The sequence below is a fragment of the Bidens hawaiensis genome, unplaced genomic scaffold (assembly GCF_021521415.1).
Source record: "Bidens hawaiensis isolate Kalapana, Puna unplaced genomic scaffold, B.hawaiensis_p1.1 tig00004748_1, whole genome shotgun sequence".
NCBI lineage: Eukaryota > Viridiplantae > Streptophyta > Magnoliopsida > Asterales > Asteraceae > Bidens > Bidens hawaiensis.
In genome coordinates, this window is record NW_027491294.1 from 1502367 (window position 1) to 1524371 (window position 22005).

The 22005-nt window shown below is 34.3% G+C and overlaps 2 protein-coding genes across 3 annotated transcripts; one reads left to right on the forward strand and one right to left on the reverse strand.

Moving 5' to 3' along the window:
- Positions 1 to 7855: 7855 nt before the first annotated feature.
- On the forward strand, positions 7856 to 19130 carry LOC143627984 (kinesin-like protein KIN-7K, chloroplastic). 2 transcript variants are annotated; one of them, XM_077097686.1, is made up of 23 exons: positions 7856 to 8148; positions 8263 to 8360; positions 9892 to 9981; positions 10140 to 10192; positions 10318 to 10383; positions 10461 to 10514; positions 10813 to 10872; positions 11135 to 11213; positions 11413 to 11480; positions 11889 to 11942; positions 12086 to 12190; positions 12283 to 12387; positions 12476 to 12583; positions 12656 to 12802; positions 13569 to 13751; positions 14251 to 14412; positions 14551 to 14769; positions 15768 to 15908; positions 16008 to 16133; positions 16371 to 16421; positions 17349 to 17396; positions 17498 to 17617; positions 18433 to 19130. In XM_077097686.1, exons 1-23 carry the CDS (start codon positions 7937 to 7939, stop codon positions 19024 to 19026), a joined length of 2943 nt encoding a protein of 980 aa, XP_076953801.1. In that variant the 5' UTR covers positions 7856 to 7936; the 3' UTR covers positions 19027 to 19130. The 2 variants fall into 2 exon arrangements, with proteins under 2 accessions (XP_076953801.1, XP_076953802.1); XM_077097687.1 differs by having other exon boundaries at positions 8111 to 8148; positions 10314 to 10383.
- A 1180-nt stretch (positions 19131 to 20310) lies between these two features.
- On the reverse strand, positions 20311 to 22005 carry LOC143627985 (F-box/FBD/LRR-repeat protein At1g13570-like). Its single transcript, XM_077097688.1, has 4 exons — positions 21375 to 22005; positions 21126 to 21233; positions 20868 to 21029; positions 20311 to 20788 (listed from the first exon to the last, which is right to left on the reverse strand). The coding sequence occupies exons 1-4, from the start codon at positions 21939 to 21941 to the stop codon at positions 20492 to 20494; spliced, it is 1134 nt and encodes a 377-aa protein (XP_076953803.1). The 5' UTR covers positions 21942 to 22005; the 3' UTR covers positions 20311 to 20491.

Sequence of the window (22005 nt, forward strand, 5' to 3'; positions counted from 1 at the left end):
GCCTGTATGATATGATACATTTAACTTTCCATTTTAACTAAACCACAACACTGATAGAAATTTGTGCATCAATTTCAATCACGTAGGGAAGTCATACCTGCATTTACTACATATCAATATATCATGACTATTAAAAGATTTCAATGTAAACTTAAATGCATTGGAGAAAAACAATGTGAGTTGTTAGATTATATTAGGGTGGAGGGTGTAGAGCTCGGGTACCCTCTACGAGTGTCACGAGTCTACGGGGTACACCGTCAGCAACCCCATTTTTTTACATGGAGGGTAGTTCTAAGGGGTACAATCCCACGCTTCCCTCTCTTTATAGTAAAATCATTCAAAGTTTCATCATCATCATCGTACTCACTAAATCACATCAATAGCAAAAATATGGTAAAATCATTCAAAGTTTGAGAGAGAAATTTGATCTAACCACTCGTCAGGGAGCGGTGTTAGAACGTCTCCAGATTCCTCATGTTCAAGATTTTTGACTGCCATCCCCATCGAATGGTTAGACCGCACATGTCAATAGTTGTGTACTAGACCATTCTTATATATCATTTAATGATCCCCTATTCCCAGTTGATGAGCCCTGACATGTTTGTCGTAAAGTTTGTTTGGATAGTTCTGGTGAATATGTGGTTCATGGCAAGGAGCTTCCGACTTTAAACACAAACATGATTTAGTCATGGACGTCCTTTATAATGAGTTAAAAAGAGCAAGAATCTCGGTAAAAAAAAGGCTCTTTTGAATTTCTTGTCGGATCTGCTTGAAGAAAATTGTTAAGTACGCAAAAGTCTGTACTGAGAATCATCAAGTTTTCATTCCCTTAATTTTTATACATTCCCCTGGAGTTGTTGTGTTCCTGAAAATAGTTCAACAGGTCGTATAGAGTAACTAATCAACGATGAAGAATCATTACTTTGTTTTCATTAAGATTGGTTTTGCCACTCAAAAGGGTTGTGGCGCAACTTGTTGCTAGCCTATCTTCCTCTTTATTGTAGTGAATCATTTTTAAGTTTAAAATATAACAAGGTTCATTAATAATTATAATTAACCAAACTTATCATATTTTGTTACCATGAGAACCGAGACATGGCTGTTGCACAAAAAAAAACCCACTTGGCTGTCTTTTTTGTTTTTGCCCCTCCTGTCCACACGAGATGCCTGTTAATGTAATTGTGTCTCTTTTGTTGGTGGTACCCTTGTGCACAATATTTGAAATATGCCCCTCGTTAAATTAAAAATGGCTAAAACTCTAAAAGTTACAATTTAGTCCAAACATCATCCAATCACAAATTTCATTTATTACCCAATTAACGGTCGACACGACATGCAATATGTCAAACGTTAAAAAGTCAATTTCGACCCCACTTTGTGTTGCAATCAAATGAGTTGGTGGTCCTCTCCAACCTAGACATCATCCCAACTTCTAAATTTGAGTACTTTTCAATATTTAGCAATGCTTTTTTTTATCCGAATCGGATAATTAACATCTCATCTTACCACTTTACTAAACTAACTCGCAATTAGAATTTAAAAAATGTAAACTAATAAATAACCAACTGTGTCAGGTGTCGTAATTATGTGAGCAAAATATTTCTTTTATCACTTCTCTTATTTCACTCCTTAAATATAGTAACTTATACATAAATCCAGTCATATATTATATTGAAATTATTGTTTTACAAACTCTGAAAATTTCATTACTAACCATTTAATATTTTATTTATTTAAACTCGTATAATGCCGGGTTTCTTACCCAACAATTTAATAAATAGAGGGGAGTTGTCCATATAAACTAGATTTAGCCTAATCAACGTAGAAAGAAACAATGACAGGACGCGTGTAAATGCATGAGTTTTATGGGTGAGAGTATTAGTGATAGTTACGTATGCAAGTTTATGGTACACATAAATGCCATTTAATATGGTACACATAAATGCCATGTTAAATGGGATGTCCGCTATATCAGTGTAGCTCTTGAACTCATAATCCGTGTGGGTTGGAGGATCTTAAACGAACAATATGAATAGGCCGGACTCAATACATATGTTTTTTTTTCTTTATTTGAAAAAAATTACATCACTGAGAGTAAAAGTTGGGTGGGCCAAGGCCCAAGCCATCCGCCCCTGTGCTAGTGGTGCAAACCGGTTAACCGACTAGTTGAAAACCGGTTATTTTCAAAACTGGTTAATGGTCAACAGTTAGATAACCAGTTAATCGAGTCGGATACTAACCGGCTTTGAGACAAGAAACCCTTATCCGATATAACTAGTTTTCGGTATAATTGAACCAGTTAATCGGTAAATAACCGAAAAAAAAAACATTTTAAAAAAACAAATAATTGGTTCGGTTAACTGGTTTGTAACCGATTTCAGAGATCATAATATAAATCGGTTTCTAAGGGGTGGTGTGAAACGGGTATAAACCAGTAAGTGGTGGACCGGTTACCAACCAGTTAGGATTTCGGGCTGGAACTGGTTTAATTGTGCACCTCTACTATGCGCTATATGGTTTTTGTAATCAATATATATCAGTTCATATTTAACACACATTCGCGCTATGTAAATGGTATAAATGTATAATCACCCTACTATATCATATATGTGTTATCCTTTAAAAAATTTCAGTCAAAATTTATAGCATTACAAGATTATGCCCTCATTAATGAGAAAAAACATAATGGTATAACTTAAAAAATATGATTAGTGAAGCATAATAGGTTTTTAACTTGTAAAAAAGCTATGAAACTAGTATTTAATTACAAAGAAAAAAAATGTCAACAAAATAAATAAACTTTCTGTCACACCTCGGCTTAGGGCATAAGCATATGACCAATAGTTGGTACATGTTTTATAAATACATCAGAGTTTCGGTTGATTTTAGCGGAAGACTGGGGTTATAATAAAATATTAATTTATTTGAAAACTTCTCGGCTAATAAATACCCGAGTGTTTGATTTATAAATCATGTTTAAATCTTGTTTATAATATTTTAATAATTTAAAACTGAGTCATCTCTACCTTGCGAACGTCTATCTTCAAGAATGACTATAACTTCTTGCTACCTGTACTAACATATTTCTCTGCAAAATGGGGGAAAATACGTCAGCGATGTGCTGGTGAATCGTTGGCTCTAAAACTATATAAATTACCGTTACAATACAAATATAGTTTTCTGTACCCTCAGCAAGAAGTATTTCATTCCTGGGATTTGTATCACTTCCATACACATACAAAAGTGTTCCCCGAGCCACGTAGCTCTTAATGGAGAACTAGTTATGATTGTTAGCCCACGACCACGTAGCCTTTAACTGTTTAGGCTGAACAGTTATGTTTGGATCCAGACACATGTGTATTCGGTCTGAGTTGATTTTATTTTCTACTTTGTATTATAACGTTTTAGAGATCACGTAATCTCATGTAAACGTTGACTGACTCTTTAAGACAAACAACCCGCTCATCTTATAGAGTATAAATATATTTTGACTATTTGTAAAGGTTAACGTATTCACGTTATAAATTATATAAAAGTTTGAACGTATTCACCTGTACCGTCGGTGTGCGTTTGAAACCTTGACTGTGAATGATTGATTAATCTATAACAAAATAGGTTTATATAAATACCCGGATCGTCTATTGATCCGACTATAGACCTTTAGTCTGGTTTTGATAGCTTTAAACCTTGATTGATCATTTGTTTGAACAAATTATTAAGACCTGTGGGCGTTCCGTTTATTTACCAATCATAAGTTGAGTTTCTTCTTCATAAAGAAACATCTATAATCTGTTTCATCTTCAAGAAGAAACATTCATTGACTGATATTTTTGTATGTAAAATCTTATGTTCCTTAATAATAAAGAAACAATGTTTTAACTATATTCCTTGTATATGAAATGCTACGTTTCTTAATCGTGAAGAAAACTATATTTTTGACTATATCCTTATGAATGAAAAATTATGTGTTTCTTAATTGTAAAGAAACATTACTATAATCCTTTGTATGTTTAAAGCTTATGTAAACATAGTTATGATCAAGGTTTGGGCTATACCTCTGACTATGGTCTAAGCCATATAATAAATAATAATAACTTAGGCAGAACTCCTACCTTACACGGGTATCCGGAGTTTATACGCCTAATCTTGTACAAGCAGCACTTCCACTCTATGTCGCGTATTAGAGCTTAAATTGACGAAACTTCGGAGCTTGGCACACATTACGAGGTTTGGCGCGCATTACGAGGCAACATATGGTGATCGCCGCGTCATGCTCGTACTTCGAGGCAGAATGTCGGGTGGCACGGACTTCGAGGCTAGCATGAAAAACGAGGTAGAGAGAGAAAGTATTCTAGAGAAAGAAGTGATTTGTGGTGTTCGTAGGGCTGTAAACGAACCGATCGAACACGAACAAGGCCTTGTTCATGTTCGTTCGTTAAGAAAATATTGTGTTCACGAACACTTACCGAACGAGATTTTATGTCCGTGTTCGTTGATTAAGAAAATTAATGTGTTCACGAACGGTTCACGAACACAAACGAACAAAAATAAAATCGGTAGAGGCTAGAGAATAAGACCGATGTATTCATCAATGTGAATATTGAAAACCCGTAAATGAATCGAATGAACACGAACATTGGGATATTCGTGTTCGTTCATTTAACTTTATAATTAATCGAACAAATAATTATTTTCATGTGCGTTTACTTAAAAATGGACATTTGTGTTAGTTTATGTTCGTTTGTTTAAAATATAAACAAACATAACTAAACAAAGATAAACAAACATAAATAAACATATACGAACCAATGTGAATGAACACAAACAAACATAAACAAACTTAAATCTGAAAACACATAAATGAACACAAATTAACAAATATAAAACCTTTAAGCAGATGACATATCTAGATAATATTTAATTATTTTCTATTAATAGATAAACGAACATAAACGAACGTTCATGAACATAAATGAACAAACGAAACATTTATTCATGTTCGTTCATTTAGTTAAACGAACACAAATTTTGTGTTCATGTTCGTTTGTTTATTAAATAAACGAACATAAACGAACTTCCTGCCGAACGGTTCACGAACAGTTCACCGAACGTTCGGTTCGTTTATAGGCCTAGGTGTTCGGGATGCCAAAAATATGAAGAACCATGCTCACTATTTATAGCTATCCCCGGTCGGACCGTCACTCACCACATTGTGACATGTGTCATTTTTTTATGACGAGTCATGCCATAAGGTGTTGACATGTGTCATTCATATTGATTAGTCACTTTGTGAGGGTATGAATTGTTATGTGATGACATGTGTCCTTTTGTGTTGCCACCATGTGACATGTGTCTTCTTATAATGATGAGTCATATGAAATGTGTCACTTCCATATATCTTTAGCTAGATGACTAATTAGTCCCTCAACTTCCTAAATTGACAAAATTGATATGAATATTTTCAGGATGTTACACTTTCTCTTTTGCCCTAAGCTGTAACTAGCTTTTAGTTAATTAAGAAGTTGTCACTGAGTTAATCTTAACTGTTAAATTGGTTTGATTAATAACCCAAATTGTGTCATACATCGCTTGAGTGATGGATCACTGTGTATATGATTCGCGGTATATGTATCAATCTATGTGTACGTGCGCGCACGCACGCGCGTGTATATATACATGTACATGAAGTTACAACAAAAACTATTACCAATCAATGATTTGTTGTTTTCTTTTACCAAATCCATAACCTGCCCCTTTAGCATATTCCTTGATCTATCACGTAAATAGTTAAACGGCTTAATAGAAATTTTATATATAAATTTCGGTACGATACTGGAAATGTAGATATATATACACCACACGTAATAATCTAAAGTGAAACAAAGTAGTGACTCATGATTACAAGACAAAAAAATAGAAGCTAAAAGAAATGTCGTTATAACAACCCACTAGCACATTTCATCAAAACATCCTTTTTATAATGTTTTTATGTTAAAATCAGTTTCAATCTTTTGTTTAACATGATTTAAATGAAATTTGATCAAGTTTATTCTTAGATACGTTGTTTTTTATGAGCGAGAGTATGCAATTTCATTATTATGTTGCTTAACAGCTGCATATAACACTATCTCACAAATACTTCTCATCAAATGGTAAATTTTCAAGTGGCAACTTTTTTTCACTAACAAGACTCCTTCACACACATGTGCGCTATTGGTTTTCATGATAGTTGGTCTGACTCTTTATTATGTAATTACCAGATAATTTATTCTCTTGCTTTACGTGGATGACATTGTTCTTATTGGATCCTCCTGTGAGTTAGTGCATTGCCTTCTTAGTGTACTTGGGCCATTTGCGCTATTTTTGGGGATTACCGTTACTTAGCAACAACATTATATTTCTACCCCACACATTAATCCTAATACATCTTAGATCATGCAAATATGTTTAACCGTAAACTTACAACTACACTACTTGATACTAGAGGTGCACATCCTAACCGGTTAACCGGTTTCTAACCGGTTTGTAACCGATTCTCTAACCGGTTAGTAACCGGTCCAACTCTAACCGGTTACTAATCGATCCTAACCGCCGTTTAGTAACCGGTTTATATATTTTATTTCAAAACCGGTTATAAACCGGTTAACCGAACCGGTTAACCGATATTTTTAACTATTATTTAATAAAAAACCGGTTAACCGGTCTGGCCTAACCGGCCAAAACCGCTTCTGCAGATGGTCAAAACCGGTTACTAACCTAACTGATTAACCGGTCTAACCGGTTAGGGTATTAAAAAAAACGGTTACAAAAAAAACCGGTTTTCAGTTAACCGGTTAACTGAAATGTGCACCTCTACTTGATACTAACTATAAAGTTGGACTTAAGGGGACCTACTTGAAAACCTCTCATTATGTCTGACACTATTTGTTATTAAATTTCTATATGGTTTATCATTCATTTTCTTTGTTTTTATAATAAATAATTTTAGCAAGTTAGATGTTACTTAATAATCCAAACTATTACTCATTCGATAATAAGCCATACTAACATTATGAATAATAACACATATAATTTTTGGTTGTTGGCAATCGCATTCCAATAGAAAAGTAACTTCATCTACTCTAATTGTCTCATATCTATCAGACTATCACAATTTGAAAATGAAGTAAATGAAAATCCAGGCAAGTAAAGTTATTTCCGTTAGAGTGAGACAATCTTTAGCTAAGAAACCAAAAGGTAAAGTTTCATTTGTTAAATTGTCTGTATAAATCAGTATCGCTTAACAAATACTACTTAAATTCAATTTCCAACAATTTAACACACGACATTAACAAACCTAAACTACTACCAACAAGGATGTGGTACATTGACAAATACAAAACTTTTAAACACCTAAGTTTGCATTGGAAGATTTTAAATTCAAGCACGACAAAAATTAAAAAGAAATTCATCACTAAAATAATAATAAAAAGAGGCCAAACTACTTTTTGTATTTTTCCTGCTTGATCTTATTATTATTATTATTATTCTGTTTGCCTTTTCTCTTGTATTGGTCCAAATGAAAAATCTCATAATATTATTATTATTATTATTATTATTATTATTATTATTCTGTTTGCCTTTTCTCTTGTATTGGTCCAAATGAAAAATCTCTACGATGGTGACAAATTGCCACTGATGATCATCGCTTCCAAGGCAAGCACTAAATATTATTATTATTGCACCTAATAAAAACCCTACCAGTCATCCCCACACATACTCACGCATTTCTCACCAACCAAACCAAACCAAACCAACAAACAATCTCTCCAATCACGCACTGTGCTTCATCCAACTTTTGTCTATCACATTCCAACTGCTTGCTTTTATAAATAAATGCACGTTTTACCGATAAATTTACCAAAAAAGCTGTGTTTCATTGAAGTTGAATTTGGCAATGGCGTCGAGAGGTGGATTGAAACCACGGAAATCGACTTCCAAGTATGCGAATTCGCCGGTTTCTTCGACGACGTCGTCTTCGAAGCATGTTTCGGTTGATAATTTGAGTTCTCCGGCTTCATCAGGTGGTAAGAGTAACCAACGGTACGTTTACACAGAGAGATCATCGAAGGAGAATGTGACTGTTACGGTTAGGTTTCGGCCTCTCAGGTGATCAAATTCGTTTACATTTTATAGGTTAAATGTGGATATTATTTGTGGTTAGTTTGTTTAACTTATTAGAATTGACTTCGTTTTCGTTTCGGATTTCGGTTTCGGTTATAGTCCGAGGGAAATACGGCAGGGGGAGGAGATTGCATGGTATGCAGACGGTGAAACGACTGTAAGGAACGAGCATACGACATCGGTAGCTTATGCGTACGGTATGTATGGTACATTATGGCAGTGGTTCAACTTATTGTGCTCTATGTTTTGGAAATTACTAGTATATTTTATGCTGTCTGTAGTAAATGATATTAGTGTACTTTGTATGAGTGAGGGTGGCAAATTAGCTACCTGTTTAGGTACGATAAGACATGTTTAGCAAAAAGGTATGCTATGCAATTTTATACCTATGAAAAATAATAATTAAAATTTGGAGGCTATGGTTCATGATTTCTCCTTCTTGATACATATAACTGTTAGTGTCACGCTCAAACCATCAAAGCCAAGTGTTAAACGAGTCGTTTTCATGTTTAATAATTGTGTTAATTGCGCCGTCTCTAACCTGTTAAACACGATAAGACATGATTTGCGAGCCCTAAAATTAAGCAACTAATGAGGGGTTAATTTGACTATTTGAGTAGTAAGACATAGAAGCGGTGATGTTTTTCATGGAAGAAGTTAGATTGGTGAGTGAAAATTGATGATTTTTTGGCATCTTGAGGGTCTGAATTCTATAAGAATGCCAATGTGTCTTCCTTGATAAGCTGATGTCACATGAGAAAGTGACGAGCTGAAACCGAACCCTTGGGTTTTGTAGTTTAGCTAGAGTGTTGATAAGTTGCCATATATTATATATATGCAATCCCTATGGTTTGCTATTGAGTACTGATGGAATTCTGCTCTCATATATTAACAGCGGATGATGTTAGTAAAATGTCATTTGTTGATTTAAAGGTCTCTTATTTGAAAATTAGGAGACAAGCTCCAATTGAAGGACATGAACATGTTTGTGGAACTAGAGTCAATTTTGGGAATATGTTAAGTTTCTGAGATTTTTTTGTTAGCAACCAAAATTGAGATTGCATTATAGCTTCATTCGGAGATTTAATTGAATCTGACTAATCATGATTTGACCAGTTAGTAGGCACTTTCTCCACGATTTAGTATGGCCTGTTTATGTCCTCATTTCAAGAGAATTAATAATCAGCTTGTACTTTGATCAAAAGTGTATAGTCTGGTGCCCATGCCTTCATTTTTTGTATCAATTTTCTAGATCTTAGTATGCACAATCGTACTTTAAACAAGACTTGTTATATCTAATCGTTATGTTTTCAGCCAATGACGTTCAATCATATGAATAGTTATAGAGGCCTCATTCATGCAAAAAAAAATCATTAGATCACTTCTATTAATCAAAATATCCATAATATTATTCTTGAGGACAAGATGACGAATCTTGGTTCCTCTGTTAGTACTATAAAAGATCTCTGGATGGAGGAAGATATTGCTAGCTTTCGGTTATATTATCTTTGTAATTTTTTTTTCGTAGGTAGTTGAGGTTGATTATGTTTATGAATCTAACGATGATGTCTTCTTATTTTTTTCATATAAGCATCCACATGACCACATCCACATTACATATATATTTTCTAGAGATAATTCCTCTGCAGCCTGCATAACTGATATGACAAAATACATTTGAGCTTTGGATATTGATTAACATTGTATTTTCATCCTTTTTATGTATAGATCGGGTGTTTGGGCCTACCACGACAACGCGTCATGTATATGATATTGCAGCCCACCATGTTGTTGGTGGTGCTATGGAAGGCGTTAATGGTAATTTTTGCATTTTATGTAGCTGATCTGTTTATATGTGGTGCAACTGGGTTTGCCTTTATCCTTAGATTAGTGATATTTATTTTATGAAAAGTAGTAATTTTTTCATCTTAGTTTTATGTAATCTCATAATCTGCTATGACCTATTCCAATATCAGGAACTATCTTTGCATATGGTGTTACAAGTAGTGGAAAGACTCACACCATGCATGTAAGTCCATTTTTTCTTCTATTGTGATATTGCTGCTTGTTATTATAATCTTAAGCTGTTATGATTTCTGTGTGTGTCACTTCAATGCATATGATTTGATTGTGTTTGTCATATACACAAGTCAGGGCGATCAGAGGTCACCTGGAATTATCCCATTGGCAGTAAAGGATGCTTTTAGTATCATTCAGGAGGTATGCATGGCTAGAGTTATGATACCACCTATGCAAGTTATACTTGTTCTAACAGGAAGATATAATCATATTTTCAGACTCCAAGTCGTGAATTTCTCCTACGTGTCTCATATTTGGAAATTTATAATGAGGTAGGCCTTCGAACAATCTGATATTTATATTTCAATAGCATTTATTCTCACAACCACTATGAGGTTAACACCATTCATAACTTTTAGCTTTGGATTTTTGGTTGGATGTACATAATTTTTAATTGTTTCCGTAGTATCTTTTTGTGTATTGGCTTCTTTATAGCTCATTCAGTGTTGAATGCATATTTGTCTTTTGTCACTGTATGTATCCTTTGGAACCGCAAATGTGTTATACATATTGCAGATGCATGTGTCTTTTTATATAATGTTGCAATTTTGAGTTTTCAGTTTCCTCCAGGTTATTAATGACTTGTTGAATCCAGCGGGGCAAAATTTAAGAATAAGGGAGGATAGTCAGGTAATGTTTGTCCATGATACATGTTTTCTCTTTTTGTCTCTATATCTTCTATGAGTTATTGAACTGGAATCAAACTCTACTTTCTGGTGCACAATGTCACCTTCGTGTGATTGTTTTAGAAAAAGAAGTGTTTGGGTTAATAGGCGAGCATGTCAATGTCATATTTACCACTCATTACTTATATTGCACTCACAATTATTCAAGATCATATGTTATTTTCCTATTTATTTCATAACTTATATGCTATAATTGTTGTTTGTAGGGAACCTTTGTGGAAGGTGTAAAGGAGGAAGTTGTGTTATCCCCTGCTCACGCACTTTCCCTTATTGCAGCTGGAGAAGGTTTGTCTTTTCCATGCTATACTTATGTTTTCATTGTTTTTACATCCCATATGGTAGGTCACTTAGATTTAGTTTTTCATTGATGTGGACATTTCTTATGGTGCAATTTCTACCCATGGTTAATTAACAATTTGTTGCTTGATCTAGTCACTTTTCAGAAACAATTGATCTTCCATTCTTATGTTCTTTGTTATCACAGAGCACAGGCATGTTGGTTCAACAAATTTTAATGTGCTCAGCAGCAGAAGTCACACAATATTTACACTGGTAACTTTCTGAATTTGCTTAGATAATTCATTCTGATTCTTTTGTCACCTAAAGTAAAGGTCTGTTTTGCACATAACAAACAATTGAACATGATATGACGGTACCTGATACATAGTGCCTATCATATGAATTCAGTACAATATATCTTATAGTGATATGATCAGACTGCTTCTCAGATGATGTAGGTAGATGATTTCTGTAAATATAAGTCAAAACAATAACACATTGTCGGTTCATCATATGTTACATCTAGCGTATATCCCAAAAATGAAGATTCACTACCACTTTATCTTATACAGTTATACTATCATGTCTATTACTGTTTATTCCTTAGTTACATCATTTTTTGTTTTTCTGGTTAATTTCTTTGTTAATGTATATATCTTTTACCTTTGTACCTTCTAACAGACAATAGAAAGTAGCCCTTGTGGTGACGGCGGGGATGTTAACTTGTCACAGTTGGTATGCTTTTGAACGTCACCTTTTATAGATTCTTTCAAAATACCCTAGCTTTGTGCACTTACTGCTGTTAAGATACTGCCAATTGTTTAATATCTTGTTAGTTTAACTTTAATTATCGTTCTTCATTTCACCTTCAATTGCAGAACCTTATAGATCTAGCCGGTTCTGAGAGCTCTAAAGCTGAGACTACTGGTGTCCGTCGGAAAGAAGGATCCTATATTAATAAAAGTCTTCTAACCCTAGGGACTGTGAGTCCCCAATCCTTGTTATTATTTTTCTATTAATTATATATTTGATAAATGTATATGATTTAGAGTTTGCTAACTTTGAACTGTCACAGGTTATATCAAAATTGACAGATGTGAAAGCATCTCATATATCATACAGGGACTCCAAATTAACTAGGCTCCTTCAATCTTCACTAAGTGGTCGTGGACGCGTATCTGTAAGTCTCGCATATAAGTTCTAAATTAATTAGGTCACAACAATGTTTTTGAACCATAATATTGTTCTTATTTGCATCCTTTTTATAGCTTATTTGCACTGTAACTCCCTCATCAAGCAATACAGAGGAGACACATAATACATTAAAGTTCGCTCACCGTGCAAAACATATTGAAATTCAAGCAGCACAAAACAGGGTATGAACACTAAAATTTTAATCCCTTAAAAGTAATATTACAGTTTATTAAAGCAGGCTTATAATTCTGCAGATTATTGATGAGAAATCCCTTATAAAGAAATACCAAAATGAAATTCGGTTATTGAAGGAGGAACTAGAACAGTTAAAAAGTGGCATTGTTGTAGTTCCTCAATATGAGGATAATGGAGGAGATGATATTTTTCTTCTTAAACAAAAGGTACTTTCTTTAATTAGAATATTATGTTAACCGCATACTCTGTCCATTTTTATGTAACTTTTTAAAGTTTTTTTCACATCAATAAATAGTAAGTAGCTAACAGAATTAGTCCCTAAACAATCACAAATAATAATGATTAATTCATTGTGCATGACATTTTATAAACTTCATCATAAGCTGCTTGTTATTTATCCAGCTTAGGATTGTAAACAATCCAAACATTCAGTTAATAGTTCAGCGGGAAGTTCGTTTATTTAATAAATGAACGAACATGAACAAAAAAGTTTTGCACATTTAGTTAAATGAACAAACATGAACACGTGTCCCGTTCGTCAACATATGTTCGTTTGTTTAAGTTTCGACTATGTTCATTCGTTTACGTTCATTTATGTTTGTTATTTTACGTTTGTTTAGGTTTGCTCGTTTACATTTGGTCATTTGTTAATATATTCATTTAATTTCTTTGGCCCATGTCAACTTAGTTTAGTTTTAATAATTTTTTAGGTCCAACACATTGCTTTTTACATTACTTTTAACTAGTTTTAGCTCAGTTATGTTCATTCATTTATGTTTGCCTGTTTACGTTCATGAATCATTCGTTTATACCGTTAACGAACGAACATGTTCGTTTTCTTAACAAGCGAACATAGACAACCCATTCGTTTAATTGTCAGTGTTCGATCTTTTGCTCGGTTAAAGGTAATCGTTCATTCGGTTTGTTTACAAGCCTGATACATTTTCTTTTGGGTATCTATGATGTTTAAAGCTAGAAGATGGTCAAATGAAGCTGCAATCAAGACTGGAGCAAGAAGAAGAAGCCAAAGCTGCTTTGTTAAGCCGAATACAAAGGTTGACCAAATTAATCCTAGTATCCACCAAGTCTTCACCCGCATCTAGACTTTCTCATCGGTCAACTATAAGAAGAAGGCATTCCTTTGGTGAAGAAGAGGTAGATTTCTCCCACATTTTTTTAGTTAAGAGTATTTCTTGATTTTGTGATATTACTATTTGGTTAACATACCAAAAAATGTCATATACTCTTGGTATAAGGTGTTCAGAATTCATAAAGTACTTAAGAATTAGCGTAAATTACTTAAATCATCTTTGAAGTATACCGTATGTGTCAAATTGAAAGTTCTCTTCTTTAACTAAGTCCTTTATTTGGAAAGTTGTGACACAGTGCACCCTTTTCAAATGTAAGTAATCTTTCAAAATACAGGGCGTTCTTTGTAATTACTCTAGTTAGAGGACAAAACCTGCAATTTTAGCTATACTTAAAAGGATGATTTGTTTAATTTACTTTAAAAATTAATTCTAGATGACTATTGTTACCTTGTTAAATCCCTTACACTAAAAAATAAGATAGCAAAAGAAATACACACAACTTAATACTATCAAAAGCATGAACTACCCGATTTGTGATCTAAATAATATCTTGCAATGACCAGCTTGCATATCTCCCACATCGAAAGCGTGACTTAATTTTGGATGACAAAAACACCGAGTTGCGTGTTTCTGTTGATGAAAGCGTGGAAAATAGTAATGATGTGTTTAAGGAAGAGAAAAAAACCAACAAGAAGCCCGGATTACTTAGTTGGTTGAAACCACGGGTCAGTCTCTTATACAATTCTTCCATGTTTATAACGTTGATATAGTAATAATTTCACTTCCATTATTAATAACAAGTTCAACTGTTCTTTAATCTTTATAACACATGATTAATAATTGAATATTATTGTTTTTACTAGAGACGAGACAGTATCTCTGGGGCTTTGACCAGTACTAGTGATAAATCAAGTGGGGCCAAGTCTATCAGCACGCCTTCAACTCCCCAAAAAGATAGTCTGGTTGAATCCAGACATTCAGTCTCTTTACCAACAGAATGCAGATCTGCAGAATTCTCTCCGGGGGCCCCACAACATAAACAAATCAATGGGGGTGCTTTTTTGCAACAAGAGAGTCCTCTAGTAAGCATACCTTTTTCATTGCATGTCTACACATAAATGAATAAATTTAACCCTGGATCAAATGCATGTATAAATATTAGATATATTTAGGTTATCAGGTTATGTTATAGGGTCTGTTATCAGTCAGAAATAAAGTGATAACTTACTGTATATTTCTTGTCAGTTTCATCATACATGGGGTGTGAAGTGTAAACTAGCTGAGCCGAGCTCTAAGCTTGAGCTCGACCTGGTTAACTTACAAGAGCTCAAGCTCAACTTGTTTTAGACTCTATTTCTAAAGCACGAACACGGATCATGACTGGTTTTTTCAAGGTCGATTATTAAACAAACTTATTTTTAGGCTCAGGCTCATTTAAGCACAGCTCGTTTTAAGCTCTATTTCTAAAAACAAGCACGATTCATGACTAGTATTTCAAGCTCAATTATCGAATGGGCTTATTTTTAGGCTCGGCTCGTTTCGAGCTCCACTTTTAAAATGCTAATGATTAGTTTTATAAGCTCGGTTAATAAATGAGCTTACTTTTAGGCTCAGACTCATTTCGAGCTCCATTTCTAAATTGTTCATGACTATTTTTTCAAGCTCTATTATTAGCTAGCTTATATTTAGTCTCGGGCTCGTTTAAGCTCGGCTCAGTTTGAGCCTTTTGGAAGCTGATCCCAGGTAACTTACGAGGGGCTCGGCTCGTTTACACCCTAAGGCCAATTGGGCAACAAGCTAGGCTCAATGGGCATAAACTAATATGCATGGTATAATCTAAAGGATAAAATAAAGTAGCTTAATCATTTTATCCAAGTTATATTATTATTGAAATAATATAATTGTTGTATTCATATTTGAGATGCTAATTAATTTTTGAATAAATAATTTGGACAAAAGGCATGCTGAGTCCATCTACATTAGCTCTTTTTATTAACTGTTTTTTTCTTCTTTTTTCATTATTTGTATTGGGTATCTTCATGATCCAGATATTTAGACTTCCACTTACATGATTTGACAGACTAGCATAAAAACAATTGACCAAATTGACCTCCTTAAAGAGCAGCAAAAGATATTATCCGAGGAAATGGCAGTTCATTTAAGTGCTCTAAAACGACTGTCACATGATGCTTCACGAGAATCCGAACGAGAATTTGTAAATGTAATAAATAATTCCAATCTTTCACCAACTTTAGGCCTTTAATTGGTATGTAACTATGCATATACTAATGTGAATCACTTTACAAATTACAACTTACAGGTGGAAATTGCCAGATTGAATGAACAAATCAAACTGAAGAATGATCAAATCAAACAGCTAGAAGACGCATTTACTAGTTCTGTTGTTTCATCTCATCACAATAATGATGGTGTTGAACAAACACGAGTAAGTCCTATTACTTAGTGTGGCAATGAGAGTATGTTCAGTGGGTAGTACCTTTTAAAATCACTTAATTTAAAGATCCTTATTATTATTATTATTATTATTATTATTATTCTATGAGTTTCAACTTAAACCATTTTGATCTGTTACCTAACCCGCTTAATCCTTACCAACGGGCGGGTCAAATAAAAATATTAATCTAATGTTTCCATCTCTAGCTGAAATTCTTGACTTGTGCAGTCTGTTTCTGAGCTAGAAGCACAATTAAATGAGAAGTCCTTTGAACTTGAGGTATGTTATGTTGGAAAACACACACACACATACATATATATATATAGAGAGAGAGAGAGAGAAGTAGGGCTGTAAACGAGCCGAGTCGAGTCGAGCCAGAGTGTGCTCGAGCTCGAACTTAATCGAGCTGGCTCGAGCTTGGCTCGTTTTCTTTATCGAGCTGAAAATCGAGCTCGTCGAGCCGGATTCTTTTAATTTTTTTAAATTTTTTATTTTTTATTTTTTTTATATATTTACAAATTTTGATATATAAAATACAAAAATTATAAATTTAACATACATATTATCTAAACTTTATAAACTAGCGAATTTATAAATTTGTTTGTTTTATTTTCGTTATTCTTTTATAAGTTTTTAGGTATCGAGTGACATAATATATGTATAATTTTTATTTATTTATTTCTTGGTATGATATAGATATTAAAATTTAGAGTTTAATTTAAACGAGCCAACGAACCGAGCTAACGAGTCAAGCCAAGACCAAGCCACTTAAATGATACAAGAAAACTTATAAAAACCTTTTAAACAATAAACTTTATACTTTTTTTAAAAAAAATTATATCTTATCAACCTTTGCCAAAAATAAAAATTAAAAAGAAACTATATTTTACATTTATGTATCTCGTATGAGATAAGTATATGTAACTTCTTGAGCTACATATTTTTTTATAACCTTATAAATTAAAGAGATGCAAAATAAAAATAAAAATGTATTGGTTGGTACTAGTTTGTCAGTTTGTGGTCTTCTAATGATCCCTGCCCTATGCATATATATACACTTATATACATATACATATATGTACACACATACATAATGACCAAAGTCATAATTTTAACACCCTAGCCGTATTTTGGTAATTTATTAGAAGATGCTGTGTAAGAATCAGTAGATTTAATCTAAGACATACTCTACTCTTTGTTTGACAGGTCAAGGCTGGGGATAACAGAGTGCTTCAAGAGCAGCTCAACCAGAAGGTAATAATAATAATAATAACCTGGTGCTGATATTTCCCCCCTACAACATTTTTTTATTTTTGTAACACTTATGATTTTGTGAGATTTTATATTTTATCCAGATCAATGATTGTGAAAGGCTACAAGAAACAATTAACTCCTTGAAACAACAACTTTCTGATGCGCGTCGTGAATTTGAAGCAGAGAAAGATGCAAAAATAATGTTGCTTCGTCAATCTCAGGTCCATTTCTATAGAACATCATATTTTAAAAGTTAAAAGAGAAAAACAATAAAGCTATGAGTGGGCGGTGGGCCAGGCGTCAAATATGGTGGGGCCAAAAAAGATTTTAAAAACAAAGAGTAACGGATGGTCTCTGTGGTATGTTCAAATTTCACTATTGGTCCCTAGCTTTGGGAAACTCCGTCATTGGTCCAAACTTATACATAAACATAACATTAATTGTCCTTGGCATGGATGAAAAAGTATAGGGTTTAAATGGAAAAGTTCGGGACCAAAACTGAAAATGAAAATTTTAAGAGACCAAAACTGAAATATGGAAAAGTATAGGGTTTAAATAGTAAGTTTACTTAAAGTTGAGGGGGTCATATTGTAACTTAAACAACCAGGGAGGTTCGGAGGGTATGCGAGCCGCACCATCGACCGGGGCACATAAGTTTTTGGGGCACAAACTTTTTTATACATATTACAAATATATATGTTTTTTAGCGTTAAAAATAAGGTTATTTGCAATTATTTATGAGATAAGTACATGCTCAGAATAGTTTCTGCTTACAATGAACCAGTCGATAAAAGTTTTATCCATGTACGCTAGCGAATAAAAAATTTCCGTTAAGGCATACGAGTCTCTATATTTTTACTCGGCCGAGGTATTTAAATTCTCGGAGACGGCCCTATAAACAACTTTTACTGGTGGTGATACTGTTTATACCGACCACCGGTCTTAATAAATATCGTAATCATGTGAAAAACTTAATAAAAACATATTTGAACCATTAAAGCAAGCATGTGAACTAAACCAATCAGTATCAAAACAGGCACACGAGGTTGAAAAACTCAAAGTAACCGAATTAACCAACTCAAGAAACCAATTAGAAACCGAAAACAAAAAACTAGCAGAAGAAAGCTCATACGCCAAAGGCTTAGCATCAGCAGCTGCAGTTGAGCTCAAAGCACTATCAGAAGAAGTTTCAAAACTAATGAGCCACAACGACCAACTATCCGCTGAGTTGGCGTCACACAAGAACTCCCCAAGCCACCACCGTAGATCACCAGGCCCCACTAAAAACGGACGTAAAGACAACACATATATTAGACATAAAGAACCTAGTCCCACACAATCAGAGTTAAAGAGAGAACTCGCATTGAGTAGGGAACGAGAAATGGCATATGAAGCAATGTTATCCGAAAAGGAACGAATAGAATCGGGTTTACAAAAAACAGTTGAGGAGTCCAAACAGAGAGAGGCGTATCTTGAAAACGAGCTTGCGAGTATGTGGGTTCTCGTAGCGAAGTTAAAGAAGTCAAATGGGGTCAAACCAGACGAAACAGAGTCGAGCCGAGGGGCTGGGACCGGGGGTGATGGGTTCGGGATGTGGAATGGGATAGGTCAAACGGATGACTTGGTATAGCTGATTGAAATTGGTTTAAGTTTGCAAGTGAAAGGGTATAAATGTATGGTAGTGTTTGGGATTAGGAGTTGGGATTGGGTGTAATGTGTTGTGTGTAAATGTGTGTTTTTAACTTTTTGTAGGTGTTTTGAGTTCTTTTTGTAGGTGTTTTGAGTTATTGCACAAATCAGGTTGATTTTGTTTACATATTATTATTTTCCGTTTCATGTGTTTATTCAAGGTTTTTGGCAATTTGGGTCTAATAGTTATTAAGTAATCAATGAATTGTTATGAAAAAAAAACTAAAATTATTAAATAAAGAAAAAACATTTCCTTTAATCAGAATAATTCAAGATTAAATAAAAGCATAAAAACATAGAATGAAACTAATCATCTAGATTGGAAATGCTGGAGTTCGCAACATGTTCTACGAGATTTGATCAAAAGGTGTGGTGCTTTCTTGACAACAGAATTCCTCAAGAATATTATTATTGATTTATTTCATAGTCACTGATTAAAAAGGATCGATTTCATGTTCAAGACATATAGTTGCACCTTAATCTTTCAAGATCATATTGTGTAATATAATATAGGTGTAGTTGTATTTCTAATTTTGATCAGCCACATTGCCCGTGTAAAGAGCTATAGATGGCTCACTGAACTTTTAGGACAGCAAAAGCTCATTCCAAGTCTTTTTTTTGCTGCTTCTTGTGCTGTCTTGAACCTTATTCATATATCGCCTTATGGATATGCAAACGACTTTACTAAAGTCCCGATTCATGGATCTCTAGGTTCGAGAAAAAAAAGAGGATCGAACCATCTCTTCTAACTCTTTTCAAATTCGATAAATGTTCCCAATTGGGGTACATCCATCAACAAGAAAATACCCATGCTGGTATTGTGCTCCACTTACCTCAAATGGATAGCGGATCCTTGTACAACCTCATTGAATAAAGGCGATTGATAGAGGACGTTGAGGTAAGTGTAGCACAAAACTACTAGTATTGTGCTACACTAACCTCAAATGGATACCAGGCAACCTTACCTCTACCCCAACTCAATAGTAGTAATGCATCAAACCTTGGACATAAGGCACATAACACTCAACCATCAAGACACTGGCCGATTGTCTTTCGGCTATCAACGGCACCACATGATGCCCGGATTCTCCTGATTAACCTTCCACCACTTTTAACGTCATTTTCACGAAATTAGTAAAATAACATTAATATTAATGCAATTTCACTTTTGTACACCCAAGGGCCACAGATATATACATTATATGCACGCACCGTAGGAAGAACGTAAATTATAACCATCGCAATCTCACATTAACAAAACCTTACAAATAGGTAAGAACCAATCTTAAATTACACTCAAATCTAATGAAAATCACAATAAATTAATGTCACAAGATTAAAAGTTTTAAATAGGTTGATAAAACACAAAACATGCATAAACCAAATAAATATTATTTTTTCTAGTCCTAAAAACGATCAAACTTACGTCCGACTCCGCTTTCAACAATGATTTCCACCACAGGTGATGCATGTTTATATGCCCGGTAGCGTCGTAAAATATACAACTCGTCATCCTTAGAAACCTTGAAGAAAAACGATAACTTCACCTTCTTCAGCACAGGTGACTTGGCCAATATATGCGGCACCAAATCCATCACCATATAAGACCGGTGGGCCCAAAATTCAATCTCTAATTCATTCAAATGCGGGAACCACATATCTGAACAATTTACCCGTGACCTGAAATGTAGACTGTAAAAGATCTGCAACAAGTGCGAGTATTAATTGTGTCAGTGTGTATGTATTTGTAAACATACAAGAGGACACATTTATTTTACTTACCTTCAACTTAAGTTTCTCCAGATTCGGGCAGCTTCTCATCAACAAAAGAAGGCAAGGGATTCTGTCTCCGTGGTTTGGAGTACATGCGTCTCTAATACACAAGCGTTTAAGGTGGACTAACGCGACTGGAAGCTTGATTGGAACTCTACCTTGAGCAAAATCCTTGAACCATAGCAAACACAATATTAACCAACCATAAACGAGTTAAATCAATTTTCAACTATATATATAGTACATACGAGTGAAAAATATTATTACCGTCATCATTGTAAGACAAATAGACAGATTTTCAATCGTGGGTAAACAACCAAATAGGTCAATAAGCGTAAAATCATCAATAGTTGGATTACTTCCAACTTTAGCATTCTGCAACAAGTTACAATAGTCATATTAGACAAAGCCCACAAGGATTGAATGACTAATATAATATCATATTGTACAGTGGCGGATCTAGACTTACATTTCAGGGGTAACGTTCAAAAAAATATTACTACAGTAAGAACTTACCAGAGTGAGGATCTTAAGTAACGGGCAACTAGATAGGAGAAGTAAAAGCCTTCTTTTAGCAATGCTTACATCCCCCATGTATAAGTACGTAAGGCTACGACCAAATCCATTGAGAGTTGGTTGGACAAGAAGACGACAACAATGGAGATACAAGTGTGTTAACTTATGCAAGGAGAAAAGAGAATCGGGTAACAATAAGTACCCACACATGTCAAGTGTTAATTTCGTGAGGGTATTGTTGTTTCTTGACAAACAATCTATTATTTGGTCGATTTCAACACCGAGGCCCCTTCGATGCATTGATAGGGAGAACTCATGTATTGGACCCCGGTGCATTGACATAACTTGGTTTATAGGTTTACGCTTTTCTATGCTCAAGTGTTCCTCAAGCCCATCATCCCTTGATCTTGATGGTTTAACCGCCGCATCTTCAATAAACGCAAGTTTAGGAATTGTGGTCCAGCGGTACTTCCATTCCCTAAAAAGGATACTTGTTCTTACTGCTTCTTTTGTTGGTAGAAGACATAAGATGGTTTCTATTACGGGTTGAGGAAGGTTGTCCATCATATCTGAACACCCGAACTGTACTTGTTGAATTGGGTACCAAAAGCTGCTGCAGAAAAATGCAAAT